General features: G+C 41.0%; 2 protein-coding genes across 18 annotated transcripts in view; one reads left to right on the forward strand and one right to left on the reverse strand.

Annotated features, from left to right (window-relative positions):
- The first annotated feature begins 1,905 nt into the window (after window positions 1-1,905).
- Window positions 1,906-7,903, forward strand: UTS2 (urotensin 2). The gene is made up of 4 exons (XM_043924665.1): window positions 1,906-2,008; window positions 4,872-4,979; window positions 5,773-5,814; window positions 7,711-7,903. Exons 1-4 carry the CDS (start codon window positions 1,906-1,908, stop codon window positions 7,830-7,832), a joined length of 375 nt encoding a protein of 124 aa, XP_043780600.1. The 3' UTR covers window positions 7,833-7,903.
- Window positions 7,904-11,321: 3,418 nt separating this feature from the next.
- The window catches only part of PER3 (period circadian regulator 3), a 71,231-nt gene continuing 61,344 nt past the window's right edge, over window positions 11,322-21,208 (reverse strand). For 9 of the 17 annotated variants that reach the window (XM_043923095.1, XM_043923091.1, XM_043923092.1 and 6 more), the window contains 3 exons: window positions 16,844-17,027; window positions 16,131-16,281; window positions 11,322-14,410 (listed from right to left, as the gene is read on the reverse strand). In XM_043923095.1, coding sequence (XP_043779030.1) covers window positions 14,255-14,410; window positions 16,131-16,281; window positions 16,844-17,027 — 491 coding nt within the window. In that variant the 3' untranslated portion in view covers window positions 11,322-14,254. Of the gene's footprint in view, window positions 14,411-14,932; window positions 15,009-16,130; window positions 16,282-16,843; window positions 17,691-21,208 lie in introns of those variants that run through there. The other 8 variants (XM_043923102.1, XM_043923101.1, XM_043923094.1 and 5 more) reach the window with 7 other exon arrangements.

Below are 21,208 nucleotides of genomic sequence, written 5' to 3' on the forward strand. Positions count from 1 at the left end.
ACTTGGAATTATCAATCTTTTTGATTGCAGGAGTTGTGGTGGATATGTAGTTGCATCTAATTGTGATTTTAATTTGCATTTCTCTTATAACTAATGATGCTGTTTTTTTTTCAAGTCCTAATTAGCAGCCTGAATAGAATAACTTCTCATGTGAAGAATCTGTTCATTTTGATTATTCTTTTATTTGGGTTGCCGGCTTATTGAGTTGTGGTTTATACCATCTGGGAGAAGTCTTTGGTCTGGCATAGGTTTTGTGAATATTTTCTTACAGCTGTGGCTGGCATTTTCATTTTCTTAAAAGTATCTTTCAAAGAGCAGATGTTTCTAATTTTGATGATGGCCAATTTATCCATTTTTTTCTTATATGGCTGGTGTCATGTCTAGGAAATATTTACCTGCCTTCAGGTTGTGAAGGTGCTCATGTTTTCTTTTCTCTAGTAATTCTTTAGTTTTAACCTTATGTTCAGGTCAATATAGGGTTTGGGGCTTTTATTTTATTTTATTTATTTGGCTGTGCTGTGTCTTTGTTGTGGAACATGGGGTCGTGATCTTTGTTGCAACATGTGGGGTCTAGTTCCCTGACCAGGGATCAGACGTGAGCCCCTGCAGTGGGAGCTCCAAGTCTTAGCTACTAGACCCCAGGGAAGTCCCCAATACAGAGTTTTGAGCTAAGAGTTGGTATGACATAATGTATGTCTTAATAGCATCATTGAGCTGTTTTGAGATAAGACTGGTGGGCTGAATTTAGTCTTGAGGATGTTAGCAAGGAGGATACTGCAATGATCCAAGCTGAGAGCAGCCAGGGAAAGTGGGGCTGCAGGAGAGCAGTGAAATACTGGGAATATAGGTGAGGTTTTCAGGCTTGTTCTTCATCTTCCTTAATGAATAATATCCAACTTTAAGGAAAGTTATTTCCCTTCTCTGAAGACCCCTGTGTTTGTAGTTTTACATGAGGCCAAGTGTATGTATAGAACTTGCCTTGAGATTGAATTTTTGCTGTTAATTTATCTTCATTTTTAAAAAGTAAATATTTGTTTTTACTTTAATTTCACACATTGTCATTCTTCAGGCATTGTTGTTCAGTCACTAAGTTGTGTCAGACTCTTTGCAGCCCCATGAATTGCAGTACACCAGGCTTCCCTGTCCTTCATTGTCTCCCTGAGTTGCTCAAACTCATGTCCATTGAGTCAGTCATGCAATCCAACCATCTCATCCTCTGCCACCCCCTTCTCCTCTTGCCCTCAATCTTTCCCAGTATCAGGGTCTTTTCCAGTGAGGTGGCTGTTTGCATCAGGTGGCCAAAGTATTAGAGCTTCAGCTTCAGCATCAGTCCTTCAAATGAATATTAAGGGTTGATTTCCTTTAGGAAATCTTCAGGCATTGCAGCCCCAAAGAAAATATGAAAATTCATCTATTCACTCACAAAAGATTAAAAAAAGAAAATCAGCACATTTCACGCAGTGCTCCACAATAGTTCTTCCTGGGTAGGACTCATAAATCCATGTCCCTGTCTTGGACACTTCAACTCATGTCTGATCCTTTCTTTAACTCATGATTTATTGCTCTCAATTACTCCTTTTTGCCAGATTTATAAACGTAACTGTTCTTTATTTAATACCTATTTTGTACACTAGGCAACAAGGCAGTAAATTTATTGTCTATGAGTTGCTACTTTGAAAAATTACATCAATGCAAAGTGATTGCCTTTCAGCCTTCCTAGCCAATAAATTCATTTCTTTTTTTTTTTTTGTAGGGATGATATGAGGTCATAGGATAATATATATAATCACTGATCACAGAATTAGAAGAAGCAAGTTGCAGGCAACTGCTCTTACTCTGAGCTCTACCCCCGAGAAAGAGCAAGTTGAAGAAGCTAAGAAGGAAGACTTCTATCTCCTGCCAATCATGTATAAGCTGGTCTCCTGCTGTTTGCTTTTCATAGGATGCTTAAATCCGCTCCTGTCTCTTCCTGTCCTTGACTCCAGGCAAGAGTCCCTGCAGCTCTTAGGTAAGATGATTTTTTTCCCTTATGTTAGTCTTGAACGAGTCTTCAATGGTCTTAAACGCAATGTTAGAGATGAGAATGAAAATTCTCTCTTAAAGGAGTCTTGTTAATAATCCCAGCTATGAAAAGAATTCTGAGGATCCTTAAGGCACGTCTTGGAGTCAAGAATGGATAAAGTTTTTTCCTTTCTAAAATATAAAAGTAGAAGGGGAACATTGCTTATTTAACGTCACTTCTGTAATTCTGAGTTATTTTTGTCAGTCTTTTTTTTTCTCAGTTTTGAAAATGGCACTAAATTTAAAACATCATTGCTTTTAGTCTTTATTTTAAGTGAACTGGTTGAATGCAGAACTGGCTGTTCCAATTATAGATTAAAGTATTTTGATTTTATCTTATATTATTTTAAGTTAAAAGGTAATCATATGACATGTGTTACATGAAACAAAAATGTTTTTTAAAATATAAAAAAGTAACCAGCTGGGACTAAGGTAGACACAGATTTCCAAGTTCATTTATCTTTTCCTTTTGGTTTATGTTTCATTCAGTTCAATTCTAAGTTGAATTTTTTAAAGTGTATCAATCAAGGAGATACTTATTGTGCTTTTAGCTCTTCATTTAGTTTAAGAAATGAAAAGGTTAGGGGGAAAAAGAAAATAAAAAGTTTATGCTTGGGGATTGTGTTCATAAACATTTTAAATGGATTTTAACTTGTCTTTTATTGTGGATAATTTCAGACAGTTTTTAAATATAGGAAATAAAACTCTGGTAAGCCAGTGATTTTATAATTTCTAGTCCATAAGCTTCTCCCAAACAGCTTTCTGATAATAGTCAAGCACTCATTCGTACACTATTAATCACTTTCCAGAGTCACTGAACTCAGAAGTGGCAGTCATCTTCATGGTTAAAATGAGCATTAACTTTATCAAATCTCTGCTATTAAAAAAAAGAACTTTGAAAAGCATAAGGTAAAATGAAGAATGAATATGCAGATATTACTGACATCCTCAAAAAATTGCATGTCATCATTATTATTTTTTAAAAACTTGAATGAGTGTAGCATCTCCCTTCCAATTCTTGATAGGTGACAGCTTACCTTAGCATTTTTGCCTGAATTTTTTCCTACTTACTTGTTTCTTCATAAGTGATCCTTCCCTGGTGGCTGAACAATGCAAGAGACTCTGGTTCAGTCCCTGAGTTGGGAAGATGCCCTGGAGAAAGAAATGGCAACCCGCTTCAGTATTCTTGCTTGAAAAATTCCATGGGTAGAGGAGTCTGGCGGGTTGCAGAAGAGTCAGATATGACTTGGCGACTGTAAACAAAGAACAAAAAACAGCAAAACAAGTGATCCTTCATGACAAAAATATTGATATGTAGCCAAACTTTGTAGACTTTCATTAACATTCTTCAGAAGTACCATGAAGCCTTCATGATGGCTTGCTCTCTATTCTCCAATCAAGGTTGGAGCTGAGGGTTTGAAAGCCTTAGTGAAGCAGGTGGATTTTACAGGACTCTTTGGGGGCTCTGATCACCCCATGGCAGAAACCGGCCAAGAGAACTATCTGGGCCCAGTATCACTCACCAGCCCCCACACTCACCTCTCGCACACCTGACACAAACTTACCATGCATCTTCTATGCTCCCAAGCTGACCAAATTACACACGGAAAATGTTGCTATCAGATTCTTCAAAGAATATTGTAAAGCTGACTTGTTTCTGATAATTGTATCTAAATCTTAGAGCCCAGATAAGAGGTGATGTCATCATATTTGCTTTAGGTGTGTGTGAGTGAGTCACTCAGTTGTGTCCAACTGTTTGTCAACACTATGGATATTAGCCCACCAGTCTCCTCTGTCCATGGGATTCTCCAGGCAAGAATAGTGGAGTGGTTGCCATTCCCTCTCCAGGAGATCTTCCTGACCCAGGGATCAAACCTGGGTCTTCTGCATTGCAGGCAGATTCTTTACTGTCTGAACCACCAGGTCAGAAGAACATAAACAAGTCCGTCTTTTAGAAAATCTCTCCTTTACTTTTCCTCTCACTCCAATTTTGCCACCCCTATATTTTTTAAAAAAAGGCAAATGATAGCAGTAGGTAAACAGAGATGAAGAAGAATCACTTTGTAAGTGGAAATGTTTTTTCACTGATCCTGTGGCTTAGCTTCACTAAGGCTTTCAAACCCTCAGCCCCAACCTTGATTGGAGAATAAAGAGCCCCCCATCTCTTTTTTTTAATTTTTAAAATTTTTAATTTCTTTACTTTTTGGATCATGTGGGATCTTAGTTCCCTGACCAGGCATTGAACCCACACCCCTTGCAGTGGAAGTACAAAGTCTTAACCACTGGACCACCAGGGGAGTCCCAGCCCTACCTTCTTATTCAGGGTGGTGAGCGTCCAGCAAGGCTGTGTAGGCAGCAGGAGTCGGAATGAGACCCACGCCTCATGATTTCCTGTTCTGCTGGCTTACAAACTGGACTGTAGCATTTCCACTTCTCTGTTAAAATACTGCTAATGACAAACCATGAACTCAGTATTTGAAATCTGTCTAGTATTAGCTTCCTGTTCCTGGTGCATGCTCATGCTTAGTCACTCAGTCATGTTCCACTCTTTGCGACCCCATGAGCTGTAGCCCACCAGCCTTCTCTGTCCATGGGATTTCCCAGGCAACAATACTGGAGTGGGTTGCCATTTCCTCCTCCAGGGGATCTTCCCAACCCAGGGATCGAACCTGTGTCTCCCGCATTACAGGCAAATCTTAACCACTGAGCCACCTGGGAAGCCCCTCCCTATCCCTGGTACCTCCCTAAAGACAAAGGGGAACAGAACTGAAGCAGGAGCTGTCGCTAATATCAATCATTGCTCTGTGTAGCACCTGAAGACGTCAGATCAACTCTGGATGAGCTGGAAAGAGCGTCTCTTCTGCAGATGCTGCCAGAGATGTCAGGCGCAGAGACAGGAGAGGGTCTTAGGAACGCAGGTAAAATGACTCGTGTTTACAGGCTGTATGATTTCTTTGCTACTGAATTTACTGAGTGATCACATTCTCCCCTCCTGCATACAATCTTCCTCTGCCATCTTCTGTCTCCTTTTTCTCAGCAACTCCTTGTAAGCATCCTTCTCTACTTGTCCCCTCAGCATATTTGTTCTCTGTATGAATTTGGTGGGGGTGGGGGGGCGGGGACAGGGGGAGGGAAGAAGAGCATTATCCCAGTTTTCAATAAGTACAATTTACAATGCTGTCTTCCCACTTAAGTGAGTTAATCTATCTGTATCTCAGTTTCTTAAACCAGTACACAGGAATGATTAAAGAAACAAAATTCCCAATTCATGGGGTTATTGAGAAGATTCAATGAGGAAATGCAAGTAAAATGTTCAGCACTGTCAAACACAAAATAACCCATAAGATGTCAGCTTTTACTGTTTTCTCAGTGACAGCATTCCTCCTAGCACAGATACAAATGCTCAGAACATTCTGGAGTCTTCCTAATAGATTTGGTTTTGTAGAAAGAAATTCATCTGTAATAAAGCATTGTTGATAAACTACTGAACTGCTGAGGAAAATGCGGTGCCCTTTGTGAACTCTGGAGGCTAGAAAAGAGCCAAGTGCTTGCCTATCCTCCTTCAAATAAACATCACTGCAGTGTGAAGAAAGGAAAACCAGAAACTAGACATGATTTAGTAATATTCTATTTTGTGTGTTTTAAATAAGACAAGGATAAAATGGAAATAATAGATCTGATGATGAATGGTTTCAAAATACTGTTTTTCAGATCCCATTACCAACATTTTTCACCCAAGGGGAAACATGAGAAAGGTAAGTAGGTCCTGTATGAGAGTTAGGTTAAAGAAGGTGAACATTTCTATGCCTTGACTTTAGAGGAGCCTCAATACGAACCAGTCGAGCCTTCTCGGTACAAATCTTAAATAGTTGGACACCCAGTATTATTTCGAAGCACTATTTTTTTCCAAATTTTGATCCATATAAAATGTGGATACAACAATAGCATTCATCTGGGATAAATGATCATAACAAGTCTAAGAGAGTCAAAAAAAGGCCTTGCCCTCAAGTCTGTTGTCCACTTGTGCTGTGTCATTGATTATCTTCACTGGGTCCAAGGACCAGCAGTACTCATGTCACATGGAAGCTTGTGAGAAATGCAGACTCACCCCACCCCCCAGAACCTACTGAATCAAAATCTGCATCTTAACAGGACTTCCCCACGTGGTTTGTATGCACAGTAAAGTTTGAAAAGCACTGTCATATAATATCTAAATGGAAGAAAGACATGGTCAAAACACCGAGAGGGAATATGTGTGGTAAAGGAGAATATGAAGGAGATAATTTTGGGTGTAGAAGACAGACTACAGTAGGACATGATTAATGAATATATTAAATGGTTAGAAATGGTGCACAATTAATGGAGGACCTTAACCGCTAAAAGAGAAATCTGTTTTGATCATTATCAACCCCTCAAACTAAACTGAGCTCAGTCGTTCAGTCATTTCTGACTCTTTGGAATCCCATGAACTGTAGCCCGCCAGGTTCATCTGTCCATGGGATTTCCAGGCAGGAATACTGGAGTGGGGTACCATTTCCTTTTCCAGGGAATCTTCCTGACCTAAGGATCAAACCTGCATCACTTGGGTTTCCTGTACTGGCAAGTGAATTTTTTACCACTAGCCCCACCGAGAAAGCCCCAAGCTAAATTAGTGTTTCCTAAAGGATTTTCTGCAAGGTCCTTTGAATTTTCCTGTAGCTCTTTTGGTAAAGAATCTGCCTGCAATACAGGAGACCTGGGTTTGATTCCTGGGTCAGGAAGATTCCCTGGAGAAGAAAATGGCAACCCACTTCAGTATTCTTGCCTGGATAATCCAGTGGGTAGAGGAGCCTGGCAGGTTACAGTCTATGGGGTCGCAAGAGTCAGACACAACTTAGCGACTAAACCACCAAAGGATCTTCTGTGAATATCAGTCCCATAGAGCCAGCCTACAGGGCTGCCCTGTGTTCTAACTCCTCTCCTGTCCTGGCAATTCTTTGTGTATAAAGCCTCCAGGAAATGAGATAAACATATTTAATTTTAGTCAAGAATTTCCCAATTATTTTGACCAGAAACATCTTCTTCTGGTGTAGTGCCCACTAACCTCCTTGTAAAAATATACCCTGAAAGCCCTCAGTTCTAAAGATGACATACAGTGCCTGAGGTTCCCAGGTGGGGTAGACCACATAGAAGGGGAGGGTGTGGTTTCTATTACATTAAAAGTTATCATTCGGATATTTATATTCTTCTGAATAGAAAGATTATGGTGAAAGACTCTAAAATCATAAAGGTAATTAGTAGAGATGCTCATAAAATCCTAGAGTAAAAAGAAAACTAAAGGTCCATGATTAAAGTTAATTTCAAGACAAATAAAAGACCTGATTTACACAGAAGACATTAAATGTGCAGAACATGTTACTGAGAGATGAAATAGAAACAGGTCAATGAAGGTTTAGGAAAATTCAAGGCAATCACAAGGCTAAATAGACTGGATGGACCACAGGTCGGGCAAAAGGAGACCTTTCAGAGTCTACATGCAGGGTGCTAACTGCAACTCTATCCCATGAAACAGCAAGACAGCCCTTTTAAAGGTCCTGTTCCTGAGTAAGGTTCTTGCGTGTGTGTGTGTGTGTGTGTGTAGTACTCAATTAACTGATAACCTACTTTTTTAATTTCAGGCTTTCTCTGGGCAAGATCCTAAGCTTTTCCTGAGTGACCTTTTGTCCAGAATCAGGAAGCAATCTAAGAAACGTGGACTTTCCTCTGAATGCTTCTGGAAATACTGTGTCTGAAGCAAAATGACCATCTACTAGTCACCTCCAAGACGACCACCTGAGAAAATGTAAAATAAAAATGCTTGATTTGAAAGCAGTATAGATGAAAAACTAGGCAAGCTAAACGCTGTTCATTATTATTTGGAAAATAAATCCTCTATGTTTTGCAGATATTATGAGTGGTTGTTTTATTTAAAAACATATCCTGAAAAACAAACAAACAAAAAAAGTACCCTGAAAATCTGTACTTTTTCTTTTTTAAAATAATTTTCTTTATTTTTGGCTGTTCTGGATCTCCGTTGCCGTGCAGGCTTTTCTCTAGTTGACGTGAGCGGGGTTCCTCTCTAGTTGTGCTGCACAGGCTTGTCATTGCGGTGGCTTCTCTTGTTGCAGAGCACGGACTCTGGGGCACTCAGGCTTCAGTTGCGGCTCCTGGGCTCCAGAGCACAGGTTCAGTGATTGTGGCTCACAGCCTTAGCTTCTCTGTGGTATCAGGGATCTTCCTGGATCAGGGATCAACCCCATGTCCCCTGCATTGGCAGGTGGATTCTTTACCACTGAGCCACCAGGGAAGCCCCTATATTTTTTTCTTTCTATCAATTAATCCTTAAAGAGTTATCCAAAAGTTTAAAAGTAAATGATTAAATGAACAGAAGCAAATACTAAGAAGAAAAAGTCATAACTGTAAATTTTACTTAAAATAGTAAAACTGCAAATCATTTAAACTACATTATCCTAGCAATGATGTCCTCTCAACCCTTACAAATAACAATGTAAGTTATTACTTTAAAAAAAATCCGTATCTAAGCTTGGAAAAAGCTCTACAGTGAAGGATGCTGAAGGACAAGGATGGAAACCATCTGAATTCTCCTTAGTTTCTGATGGAAAATGTCCACACGCTCAGATCCCCTCTCCTTAGCTGGCCTGAGTATTGAACAGGTGAAAACTTTAATCTCTGAACACTGAAATCTGTTCGATCTCAGTTGCTGTGAGCTCAAGGATAACAATACTGGAAAAAATACCTTCATAATCTGTTCTTTAGAGAAGAAAGTGGAGGTGGGATTTAAATTGTGGAATGGAAGAAATAGCCTGATTTACTAAAATTTTAAAACCATGTGTGTGTGTGCAGATACTAACTTATCCTCTTAATACGTTATATCTTCTTAATATAGTGATGTAGCTCATCTCTGTATAGAGTACGGAGCATGAGAACTGAATGGCCGATGCCCATGGCAGGAGTGCTTCTCCTCGGAAACTGGGGTTCCCATTCTCTGCTCTGCCAACCACACCCCAACTCACAAGGAATGAAGGGTCAGGTCTGTGCCAAATAGCCACATAATCGGTACTGATCTTGTCAACAGTCTTCCAGTATCTCTTTAGAATGCAGGTCTGATAAATCTTCCCTTTCCTTATTTAAGGCATCAAGAACATATCAGTATGGCAGGTTGTTTTCAACTTGAAGGATGGATGTGTCATCTCAGACCATGCTGGCTGGGAGGATGCTGTAGCATCGCTTGATGCTGAAGTTCAACTGAATTCAATCCCCTAACACAGGACTCTAGCACCACAGGCTACAAAACATTTATGATGCCAGGAAGAGGTCAGGGTGGATTTCATTATTGCAGTAGAACCCGAAACCCCTCCTGTTTTGTGACAGACACACGGTGACTGCTCTTACTGCCAGGGCTCTGGAGTCAGGTCCCTGTGACCACACAGCTGTGAGCCCTCAAGCAGGTCATCCAACCCCCACCACCCCCGTGTTCTTCTCCATCAAATGTGAGCAGTGACACTACATATTTCATGAATGGTTGCGAACATTAAATGAGATAATTCACAGGGAAGCACTAGAACAGTCCCTGTGGGCAGAGCACACACTCCATCAACACTGAGCTCTCTTCCCTTCCTGGGTTGTTTTCTCGTGACTGGAGGTGCAGGTGGTTTGAAAGGGGTGATGTTTAACGAATCCTGTTGGCTTCAGGATCCAGATTCATATTTTAATTCTGAGACTGTTGCTGCCAGGTTCCACAGTCAGATTTTGTGAAACACAGGTTCACGCTACAGAATCTGAAAGAGTAACTTTGATAGCTAAATTTTATAAATTAGGCATTAAAATACAATTGCATTCATTTCACATGCTAGCAAGGTAATGCTCAAAGTCTTTCAAGCTAGGTGTCAGCAGTATGTGAACCAAGAACTTCCAGATGTACAAGCTGGATTCAGAAAAAATAGAGGAACCAGAGATCAAATTGCCAACACCTGTTGGATGAAAGAGGAAGCAAAGGGATTCCAGAAAAACATCTACTTCTGCTTCACTGCCTATGCTAAAGCCTTTGACTGTGTGGATCACAACAAATTATGAAAAATTATTAGAGATAGGACTACCAAACCACCTTACCTGTCTGCTGAGAACCTGTCAAAAAGCAACAGTTAGAACTGGACATGGAACAACAGACTGGTTCAAAATTGGGAAAGGAGAATGTCAAGGCTGTAATATTGTCACCCTGCTTATTTAACTTATATGCAGAGTACATCATGTGAAATGCTGGGCTCAATGAATCACAAGCTGGAACCAAGATTGCTGGGAGAAAGATCAACAACCCCCGATATGCAGATGATACCACTCTAATGGCAGAAAGTGAAGAGAAACTAAAGAGCCTCTTGATAAGGATGAAAGAGGAGAGTGAAAAAGCTGGCTTAAAGCTCAACATTCAAAAAACTAAGATCATGTCATTTAGTCTCATCACTTCACGGCAAGTAGAAGGGGAAAAAGTGGAAGCAGTGAGGGATTTTCTTTTATTGGGCTCCAAAACACTGCGGACAGTGACTACAGCCATGAAATTAAGATACGTGCTCCTTGGAAGGAAAGCTATGACAAACCTTGATAGTGTATTAAAAAGCAGAGACATCACTTTGCTCCAAGTCCATGTAGTGAAAGCTATGGCTTTCCAGTAGTCATGTATGGATGTGAGAGTTGGACCATCAAGAAGACTGAGTGCCAAAGAATCCATGTTTTTGAACTGCAGTGCTGGAGAAGACTCTTGAGAGTCCCTTGGACAGCAAGGAGATCAAACCAGTCAACCCTAAAGGAAATCAACCCTGAATATTCATTGGAAAGACTGATGCTGAAGATGAAGCACCAATACTTTGGCTACCTGATGCAAACAGCCGACTCACTGACGCAAACAGCCGACTCACCGGAAAAGACCCTGATGCTGCGAAAGATTGACAGCAGGAGGGGAAGTGGGTGACAGAGGATGAGATGGTTGGATGGCATCACTGACTCGATGGACATGAGTTTGAGCAAACTCCAGGAGATAGTGAAAGCCCAGTTCTTAAGGGAGGACTGAGTGCCATGCTGTCATTGAGAAGGAGCTTGGACGCAGTGATGACACAGACATGGGTGCAGAATGACCCTAACGTGAGCACCCTGCAGTGTGTCTCAATCTCAGGAAATACTTTTCAATGATAAATACTTCTCAGTGATATAAGTGATTTATGTATCGGGGCAAAGGTTTATTCATGCAGTGCAAAAAATTTCTCAAGTTTTACATGTACACTGTTTATTGTTTTTGTTTAAAAAAGATACCTGATTAAAATATTAATAACCATTAAAAACAGGGAAATCCACACAAAGATAAACTTAGCTGATACAAAATTTCCATTTGGATTAAATTTACCTTTTGAGTTATGATGAAGTTGCACTTAATTGTAAAATGATTCCATTCACACAGCATCTGTTGTTCATAAATTCTGACCTCTTATCCAAGAAAACACAGCCTTTTGGTAACATTCATGTAAACATGGAAACCTGTAGTACACATTTTTATTACCGGTTTCTATAGGCATCAATACAAAAAGTTACTAAACTTGAACGTTGGTTTACAGTTGGGTGGAGCCCCGGTGGTGGGGAGAAGCTGGCACTGTTGAGCCTTCTTTGCTCATCCCCAGAAGCAGAAGCATCATGGTCATTTCTAAATACACCAGCTCAGCTATTTACCAAAACACCAAAACTATAACTGGTTTTACAGATCTGCTTATAACAAGCACCAATTTTAAGTTGAGCCTAAATGTATAGTAAGGCAAAGAAATAGTTAACTGTCAATAAAACAAACATCCAGAAAGAAATCTAAAAGAGGGCTTGTACTAGAGAAGATCATGTTTAAAAAGTGCTTACGGAGATGCAGAATGGTCCTCTGACTGCTCCGTGTCATTTCTGATTTAAACAGGTTTAAATGGTCATCAGCATAGAAGGCTGCAATGATTCTATCCATGACAATATCCAGGCTGGTTCACTGTTTAAAAATTGATTTTTCACCAAGGGCAAAAATATCACACAACTTGACCAAAGCAATGAGGGCTTCAGAGATCATTTAACAATCAAGATGGAGCAGAACAGAAGAGTTCTCTAAGCCTAAGACAGGAATATGGGCATGGAACAGCTTCAAGTGAGAAAATTCTAGAAAAGTCACAGTCATTGTTTCAAAGTGATTCTGACAGTTGGAGAAAGAAGTACCTTCTGGAAACTACAGTCAGCCCCTGTCATTGAGGTGGGAAGAATTGGGGAGGGTAGAGAACTCTGGATGCAGAACCCACGGGTACAGAGGGCTGGCGAACCTTCCTGTTATAGAAGGGAGTTAAGTGTCCACGGATTTTAGTATCTGCAGGGTGTCCTGGAACCAACCCCCTGCAGATACCAAGGGCTAACTGTTCTACTTTAGAAAGTAAATCTAAGCTGTGGGCTTCAGTCTCAGGTCAGGGTCCAGCAGCATCGTGGATAGAAAGGTCAGTTCTCCTGATTATGATCAGGATGCATTTTATAAAAAGCTATAAAACTTGAAAGGAAGAAGCATTTTCCTAAAACACACAACAACAAAAGAAGAAAAGTAAGTTAATTTGTTGCGTGTTATTTAAACGAGGAAAGGTTACTGGGGTCTTCATTTTCTTCTATTCCTGGTTCTGACCTGCACGGGTGTGAATTGCACACCATTTCAGGTTTGAGAAGGAATCATCAACTCTCTAGGAAGAGGGCTCACTTATCAAGTGAACAACTCATGTGGTACTCAGGAGAATGACTACAGAGGGCCCAGGAAGCCCTGATTTGTGGCAGACTTGGCACCCTCGCTGGGAGGGTCCTCCCAGCAACCCCTCACCCCTACTTAAGGGCAACACTCCCCTTTATTTAGGGGCAAACAGAAGACAGTGGCCATCAGACTTCTGGCAGGGATGGAGGGACCTTAAATTGGTTAAAAAAGAGTGAATTGTTAGTTTTGATAGGACAACATTTAAACACGCGCGCATAAGAACTTACATAACTTTAAAAACGTTCACAATCATTATTTAAAAATGTAAAAGGAGATGAGTCAGAAGCTGGTTAAGCTAGAGGCTCTTCTGTTTTTAACATTACACATGCAAAAGCTAATTTACACCCTTCAAGGAATAAGCCCACTGTAAGCTGATCTATTTTTTTTTTTTTAATGTATTTATTTACTCATGGCTGTGTTGGGTCTTGGTTGTGGCATGGGCTCTTCCCTAGTCGTGGTGAGTGGGGGCTACTCTCCAGCTGCGGTGCACGCGCTTCTCACTGCGCTGGCTTCTCTTGGTGTGCAGCACAGGCTCTAGGGCCTGTGGACTTCAGTAGTTGTGGCTCCCGGGCTTTAGGGCACAGGCTCAATAGCTGTGGCACATGAGCTTAGCCGCTCCACAGCATATGGGATCTTCCTGGATCAGGGATCAAACCCGTGTCTCCTGCACTGGCAGGTGAATTCTTTACCACTGAGCCACCAGGGAAGCCCAAGCTGATCTATGTTTAAAAAGACTTCCAGGATTTCAATGGAAGGCAGAAAATCAAAAAGGAAAAGCATCTACAAGAATGAACATCAAAGTTCAACCCTAAAAACTAGGAATTTCCAGGATACCAATGAGCAATATGCTTTCATACTGGTAAATGCTGGAGTGACCTGTGTTGTGAGAACTCTGGAATGTTGGAGCTTAACTGTGGAGGCACGTGTTACCGTGTGAAGACGAGGAGAGGGCAACACGGTTATGGAGACTGTCAGGAGAGGTACATGACCTCCAGGGGGGATTTCTTCAAGTCTCTACTGGTGGGGGAGGAAATGATTCACCTAACAATAGAACAAAACCAATGAGGCTAACGTTTGGGTTTTTTCTTGCCATACTCCTAATTACAATTTATTTGGGGTGACACCTGAAATGAAGTTTGGCTGTATACATACCTCTTTAGAGGCCATCCAGTCTCATTAAAGGACAGCTAATAAACTAGAAAAAGAGTCTATTCGACAGTTTAAATACATTGGGAAAAAAGAGGAGTGAAAGAGTCTATATACAATGTCTGCTTCAGGAAAATGATGTCTGCTAAAAAATCAAGAAGGGAAAGCCTTAACATTCAAGGATAGCTTCTTGGTCACTTAAGCTGCAAGGGTTCAGAGAGAATCACAGGGAGGAGGAGCAGTCCAGCAGGTCTGGAGAGGCAGTGCAGGTCCTTCTTCAGAGTCACTTGGCTGCTGCTTCTGCTGGATCCGGACCATGGGGTCTGTAGCATCACCAGCTGAGTCTCTGTGTCCGCAGGTGACACAGCCCTCCAAAGGGGGACAAGAGTAGGTAGGTTAGTTGATGTCAAGTCATCTGCAAAGTTCTAAAATCAGTAAAATGCTGGCCTAGCAACCTATGTCTAATTCCCCCACATAATTTATTTAATAAGACTATCTATTATTTATTTATACTATATTTATTTAACTAATTTATTTAACTATATTTATTTCATAAGACTACCTATTATACTTCATTCTTCATTATTAGAAGGTAAATGGCGATAATCATTTAAATACTTTTTCTTGAATTGTTCTGGGGCTCATTCTTCATATATTTTACCCACAGAAATCCTACCTCTGGCATGAAATCTAACATCTTGAGTTTGAACTCTTTTCAAACGTGCATGTGTATTTGACATGCAAATCTTATACTCTCCTCTCCAGACAAGCATGGATCAAACCAGGTGTCTTTATTCCTAATTCGCCCATAACATTCCAACTGGTGAGAGAAAAAACCACTTGGAGTCAGAAAGACCTGTATTTAAAGTCCGATGAACTGTGTGAACTTACATGGTTGTGTCTCAGTTTGTGCAGGGGGCTTGGCTCCAGAGCCCTGAGGCTGTGAAAATCTATGGATGTTCGCATCCTTACACAAAACGACATAGTCCAGTCAGCACTCAAGGGTTTCACATCCTTACCGTGGACTGAAATTTGATCCATAATACACAAGGCCTCACTTTGTTGCTATTGGTAAAGTCGGGGTAATAACACCTCCCACAGAGGAAACTGTGAGAAGTAAGGTTTCCAGTGGAATAATGCAATGCATGGTGGGCCTTCTGTATCTGCACGCTCCACATCCACAGATTCAAGCAACCACAGATCCAAAACATTTGGGGATGAAAATTCCAAAAAGTTCTATAAGGCACAACTTGAATTTGCCATGCACTGGCAACTATTTACATAGCATGCACATTGAATTTACAACTATTTAAACAGCATTTACACTGGATTACAGAGAAGGCAATGGCAACCCACTCCAGTACTTTTGCTTGGAAAATCCCATGGACGGAGGAGTCTGGTGAGCTGCAGTCCATGGGTCGCTAAGGGTTAGACACAACTGAGCGAATTCTCTTTCGCTTTTCACTTTCATTCATTGGAGAAGGAAATGGCAACCCACTCCAGTGTTCTTGCCTGGAGAATCCCAGGGATGGGGGAGCCTGGTGGGTTGCTGTCTATGGGGTCTCACAGAGTCGGACACAACTGAAGTGACTTAGCAGCAGCAGCAGCACAGTGGATTAGGTATTATAAGTAATCTGCAGATGATTTAGGATGTATGGGAGGATTGCATAGTGAAGTAAAGTGAAAGTGTTTGTCGATCAGTTGTGTTTGACTCTCTGTGACCCCAGGAACTGCAGCCCACCAGGCTCCTCTGTCCATGGAATTCTCCAGGCAAGAATACAGGAGTGGGTAGCCATTCCCTTCTCTAGGGGATCTTCCAGACCCAGGGATTGAACTCAGATCTCCTGCACTGCAGGGGGATTCTTTACTGTCTGAACCACCAGGGAAGCCTCAAGGAGGATGTGCACAGGTTACATGCACATACTATGCTGTTCACATGAGGGGCTTGAACATTCGTGGATTTTGGAAGCCGCCAGGAGTCCTGAAACCAATCCCCTGCAGAAACCAAGGGACAGGGGTCCAGCCAGAGCCCAGAACACTGGCTGCCACAAAGCCATCAGCACACGGCAGCTGTTATTACTGTGCTCACCTGGGTGTCTGTTTCCTGAGGGATCGTCCGGCGCCGAATCCAGGAATGCACGTTGGCTATCTCCTCCCTCTGCCCTAGAGAAAACTGTGGCTGCTGCCGTCTCATGCTTTCCAGCTTCTCTAGGTCTTCTTTCAGTACAACTTCTTTAACCCTGAAAACAAAAAAGCAGACAAACAAAAGCTTCACAGTCCTAAATAAGGCACAGGGTTCTTATCTTGTCATCCAAGACCAACACTTCATTTTGGTTTGCAACATACTTCAAATCTCTCATTAAAGTATGATTTCATATCTCACACTGAAAAAAAAAAAACTGACTCATTTCTTTGTCAAGTTGGTAAAGCTAGACCTCTTTTTCTTGATGGAAAACACCTGCATAGAGTTTTAATGAGTCATATGGAAGAAAGGTTTCCTTTAGCTCTTCTTTTAGAATGAGAAAAATAAAGTCCAGACTCTAAAAATAGTTAATGTACCTGTGAGCCATCTTGGAAAGCACTGCCTCTCTTTGTTTTCACCTTATGACATATAACATTTGCATCCACTTCCACCACAACCATTGTTTTAAGAAATCATTCACCATTTGACTTCAAATCAATGAATTTGAAAATACATACCTCTGAGGATATGTATAAAAATGCTAAAATCACTTGGTATTAAAAAACACAAGAAACCACAGAACACTTATATAAAGGTGGGTCTTCCAACATGCTTCTTACCTCTCAGGCACCTGATACGTCATTAGAATGCAGTCAGGTGTCTGCTTTATCATTCTCCAGATGGACTCTTCAGCTAACTTAGGAAATGTTTCTTTTTTCTGTACGTCCTGAGATTGCTGCCCATTTTGAGAGATTTCTGAAGAATAATCACTAGAAGCAAAGTTTATACAGCTGCCACTGCTTCCTATCAAAAATCAACAACAACAAAGAAAGCCAAATTAGAACATATCTGCCAGGGGCTGACCTGCCACGCTGGTGCTCGTTCTTCAAAGGCCTGGGCGACTAACTGGTAGTGTCCTTCACCACCCAGCCCAGCATCATCCCAGGTCACCTCAGCCTTCCCGTTCCTCCATCTTTCCAAGATCTCCTCAGTCTTCCTGAACTATCCACTCCTCAAGGTCACAGCACCCTTCTCATCATCACCTGTAACTGCCGCATCTCAGCCACGCCTCCAAAGTCCCAGGGTCTCAGCTCCTCTTTCTCCCTTGCTTGTTCAACTGTTCCAACTGCACATCTGGAACAGAGCTTTAGTCATTCTGCCTAGAGCCCAAACAAAGCCTATCATTCAGTAACACTCTGCCATACCTGAGTCTTCTTCCCTTTAATTTCCCACAATATCAAAACGTCAACTCTGATAAAGCCACTTTCTTATTCCATTCTTATCTGAACCCAAGTTGCCAAAAGCATAGAGAAAGTCACATGGAACAGGGTACATCGGTTTTGCAGTAAATTCGTCATCACCAAAGGACCATCAGAAAGCCTGTAATCCTGGCACAGTTCTCCGGTCAGTGCACCATCTATTTCCAGCAGGATTATCTTCTGATCCTCTATTCCTTCCTCAGTCTCACTTACAAGGAAAGAAAAGGAAGCCATGAGAAATGAAATTCATTACCCTGATGCCAAACACAAATTTACTCATATGTGCATTCTCTCTTCATTGCCCTCCTATTAAAACAGAGAAGCCATCCATCCGTGCCAAGGCCCATGCCTTTACAGTGGCTATGGAGCCTCACAGATCATTCCTTCCCTGTCCTGCATCTAATCCTTCCAGGTCCTTCTCATTGACTTTGGAACAATTAAAACAAAACGAAGTACATAATTTTTAAAAAATAAGTGTATGGATAAATATGTAAGACATTTTTCCTCATTAGAAGAAAATCTCTTTGAAAGGTAATTATTTAAAGCCAAAAACAGCAACATTTTTACTGTGGGACTTGTAATACATGTTGAAGTAAAATGAATGACACATTTTACTTAGCACAAAAGACAAGAGGACGAAATGGAAGTTCTAAGACAAAAAGTGAACTAACAGTATAAACTGTGATAAGTAGAAGACATATGTATAAATCCTACAGCAATGACTAAATAATTTTTTTAAAAAGGAAAAAAAGATAAAAAAAAAAAAAAGAATAGCTGAGAAGTCAACAATGGAGAGAAAACGGAACTTTGGGACTTCCCTGGTGGCTGAAATGGTAAAGAATCTGCCTGTAATGCAGGAGACCCAGGTTTGATTCCTGAGTTGGGAAAATCTCCTGGAGAGGGAATGGCTACACATTTCAGCATTCTTGCCTGGAGAATTCCATGGACAGAGGAGCCTGGAGGGCTACAGTCCATGGGGTCGCAAAGAACTGGTGTGACTGAGTGACTAACACTTTCACTTTCATGTTCCTTCTATACCAATTTTATAGAGTTTTTAAAATCACAGATGTTGAATCCTGTCAAATGCTTTTACCACATCTATTGAGATGAGTTTTATCCTTCATCCTGTTAGCCACATTATTTCACCCTGATTGATCTATGGATCAATCCTATCTTTCCTTCCCTGGAATAAATCCCACTTGGCCATAATGTGGTGGTGGTGGTGGTTTAGTCACTAAGTCATTTCTGATTCTTGCTACCCCACAGACTGTAGCCCACCAGGCTCCTCTGTCCATGGGGTTCTCCAGGCAAGAATACTGGAGTGATCATAATGTATGATCCTTTAAATGTATTTGCTAATATGTGGCTCAGCTGGTAAAGAATCTGCCTGCAGTGCAGGAGATCTGGGTTAGATCCCTGGGTTGGGAAGATCCCCTGGAGAAGGAAAAGGCTACCCACTCCAGTATTCTGGTCTGGAGAATTCCATGTATGTCCATGGGGTCACAAAGAGTGAGACATGACTGAGTGACTTTCACGCTTGAGGGTTAACGTTCATCAGAGATAACTGGTCTGTAACTTTCTTTGTGTGTGTGTGCTGTCCTTGTCTGGTTTTGGCATCAGGTAATGACAACCTCGTAAAATGAGCTGGAAAGTGTTTCCCCCTCTTCAATTCTTTGGAAGAGTTTGAAAAGTAGACGTATTAAACCTTCTTTGAATGCTTGGCATAGAATTCACCTGAGAAGTTGTCTGGTCCTTGACTTCTGTTTTTTGGAACATCTTCGATGACTGTTTTATTCTCTTTACTAGTGACTGGTCTATTTGACTGGTCTGATGGTAGTGGGTTACCATCTCTTCATGATTTAGTCCTAGCAGGTTATACGATTCTAAGAATTTCTCCATTTCTTCTAGGCTGTCCAGGTAATTGGCATATAGCTGTTCATAATATTCTCATCTAATCCTTTGTATTTCTGTAGTATCACTGTATTTCTCCTCTTTCACCTCTGGTTTTACTTATCAGAGCTTTGTCATTTTTTCTTCTTAGTGAGCCTAGCTAAAGGTTTGTTAATTTTATCTCAATTTCATTTCTTCCCACTCTGATCTTTGTGTCCTTCCTCCTACTGACTTTGGGCTTCATTTACTCTTCTTTTTCTAGTTCTTTTGGGTGTAAAGTTAGACTGTTTGATATTTTTCTTGTTTCCTGAGGTAGGCTTGGATTGCTATAAACTGTCCTCTTAGTATTTTTTTTCCTGCATCCCATAGGTTTTGAAATGTTATATTTTCACTTGTCTTCAGGTAATTTTTAATGTCTCCTTTGATTTCTTGACTCAATATTTGTTCAGTATCATATGTTTGTGCTCGAGTCACTCAGTTGTGTCTCTTTGCAACCCTATGAACTGTAGCCCACCAGGCTCCTCTGTCCATGGGATTTTCCAGGCAAGAACACTGGAGTGGGTTGCCATTTCCTCCTCCAGAGGATCTTCGGACCCAGGGATCAAACCTGTCTCTGCTAGCATCTCCTGCATTGCAGGTACATTCTTTACCTACTGAACCACCTCAGTCTCCACATATTTGTGAGTTTTTCAGCTTTCTTCTCATAGTTAATTTCTACTTTCCTACCACTGTAATTGGGGGAAAAAGACATGATATGATTTCCATCTTCTTTAATGCCTTGTGACTTGTTTTGTGTCCCAACATGTGAACTATCCCTGAGAAAGTTCTATATGGACTTGAGAAAAATGTGTATTCTACTGCATTTGAATTGACCACACACACCCATCAACACATCCTTGCTGTCTGGATGATCTATTTATTGATGTAAGTGGAGTTTTAAAGTCCCCCTGGTAGCTCAAATGGTAAAGAATATGCCTGCAATGCAGGAAACCCAGGTTCGATCCCTGGGTTGGGAAGATCCCCTGGAGAAGGAAATGCCCGTCCACTCCAGTAATCTTGCCTGGAGAATCCCATGGACAGAGAAGCCTGGTGGGCTACAGTCCATGGGGTCACAAACAGTGCTCTTATGCTAGGTGCATAAATATTAATAACTGTTATGTCTTCCTGATGACTCATCCCCTTTATCATTATATAACGTCCATCTTAGTCTCTCATTATCTTTTTTTGGCTTGACGTCTACTTTGTCCGATACAAGTATGGCCACACAACTTTCTTTTGGGTGCCATCTGCTTGGAGTACCATTTTCCATCCTTTCTTTTGCATCTGTTTTTCTGTTGAGCTGAGACAGGTCTCTTGGAGGCAGCATATAGTTGAATTTTGCTTTGCAATACTCCAACCACGCTGTGTCATTTGATTGACAAATTCATTTACTCTTATGGTGATTATTGGCAAGTGGAGATTTAGTACTGCCTTTTAATCTTTTGTTTTCTCTGTGCTCTCCTCCCCCATTGTTTCTTTTTCCTTGTGTTTCTGTCTGCCATTTTGGTTTGGTGGTTTTCTATAATGCTTTTCTCAATTTCCTCTTTTTTTTTTGGTTTCAGATTTCTGCTCTGGATTTATGTTTTGTGATTACCATGAGGTTTGCATAAAATGCCTCATAAATAAAATAGCCCTTTGTATGCTGATAGCATCTTATCTTCACTTACCTATACAGGTCTGTCCTTTTCCTCTTCCCCTTTCATGTTCTAGTTGTCTTAAATGATCCCCTTTCATGTTATGAGTCTGTTACCAAACTGAAGTACCTTTAGTTGTTTTTACTGCTTTCCTTCCTTTTAA

Source organism: Cervus elaphus, chromosome 14 (assembly GCF_910594005.1).
Source record: "Cervus elaphus chromosome 14, mCerEla1.1, whole genome shotgun sequence".
NCBI classification, from domain to species: domain Eukaryota; kingdom Metazoa; phylum Chordata; class Mammalia; order Artiodactyla; family Cervidae; genus Cervus; species Cervus elaphus.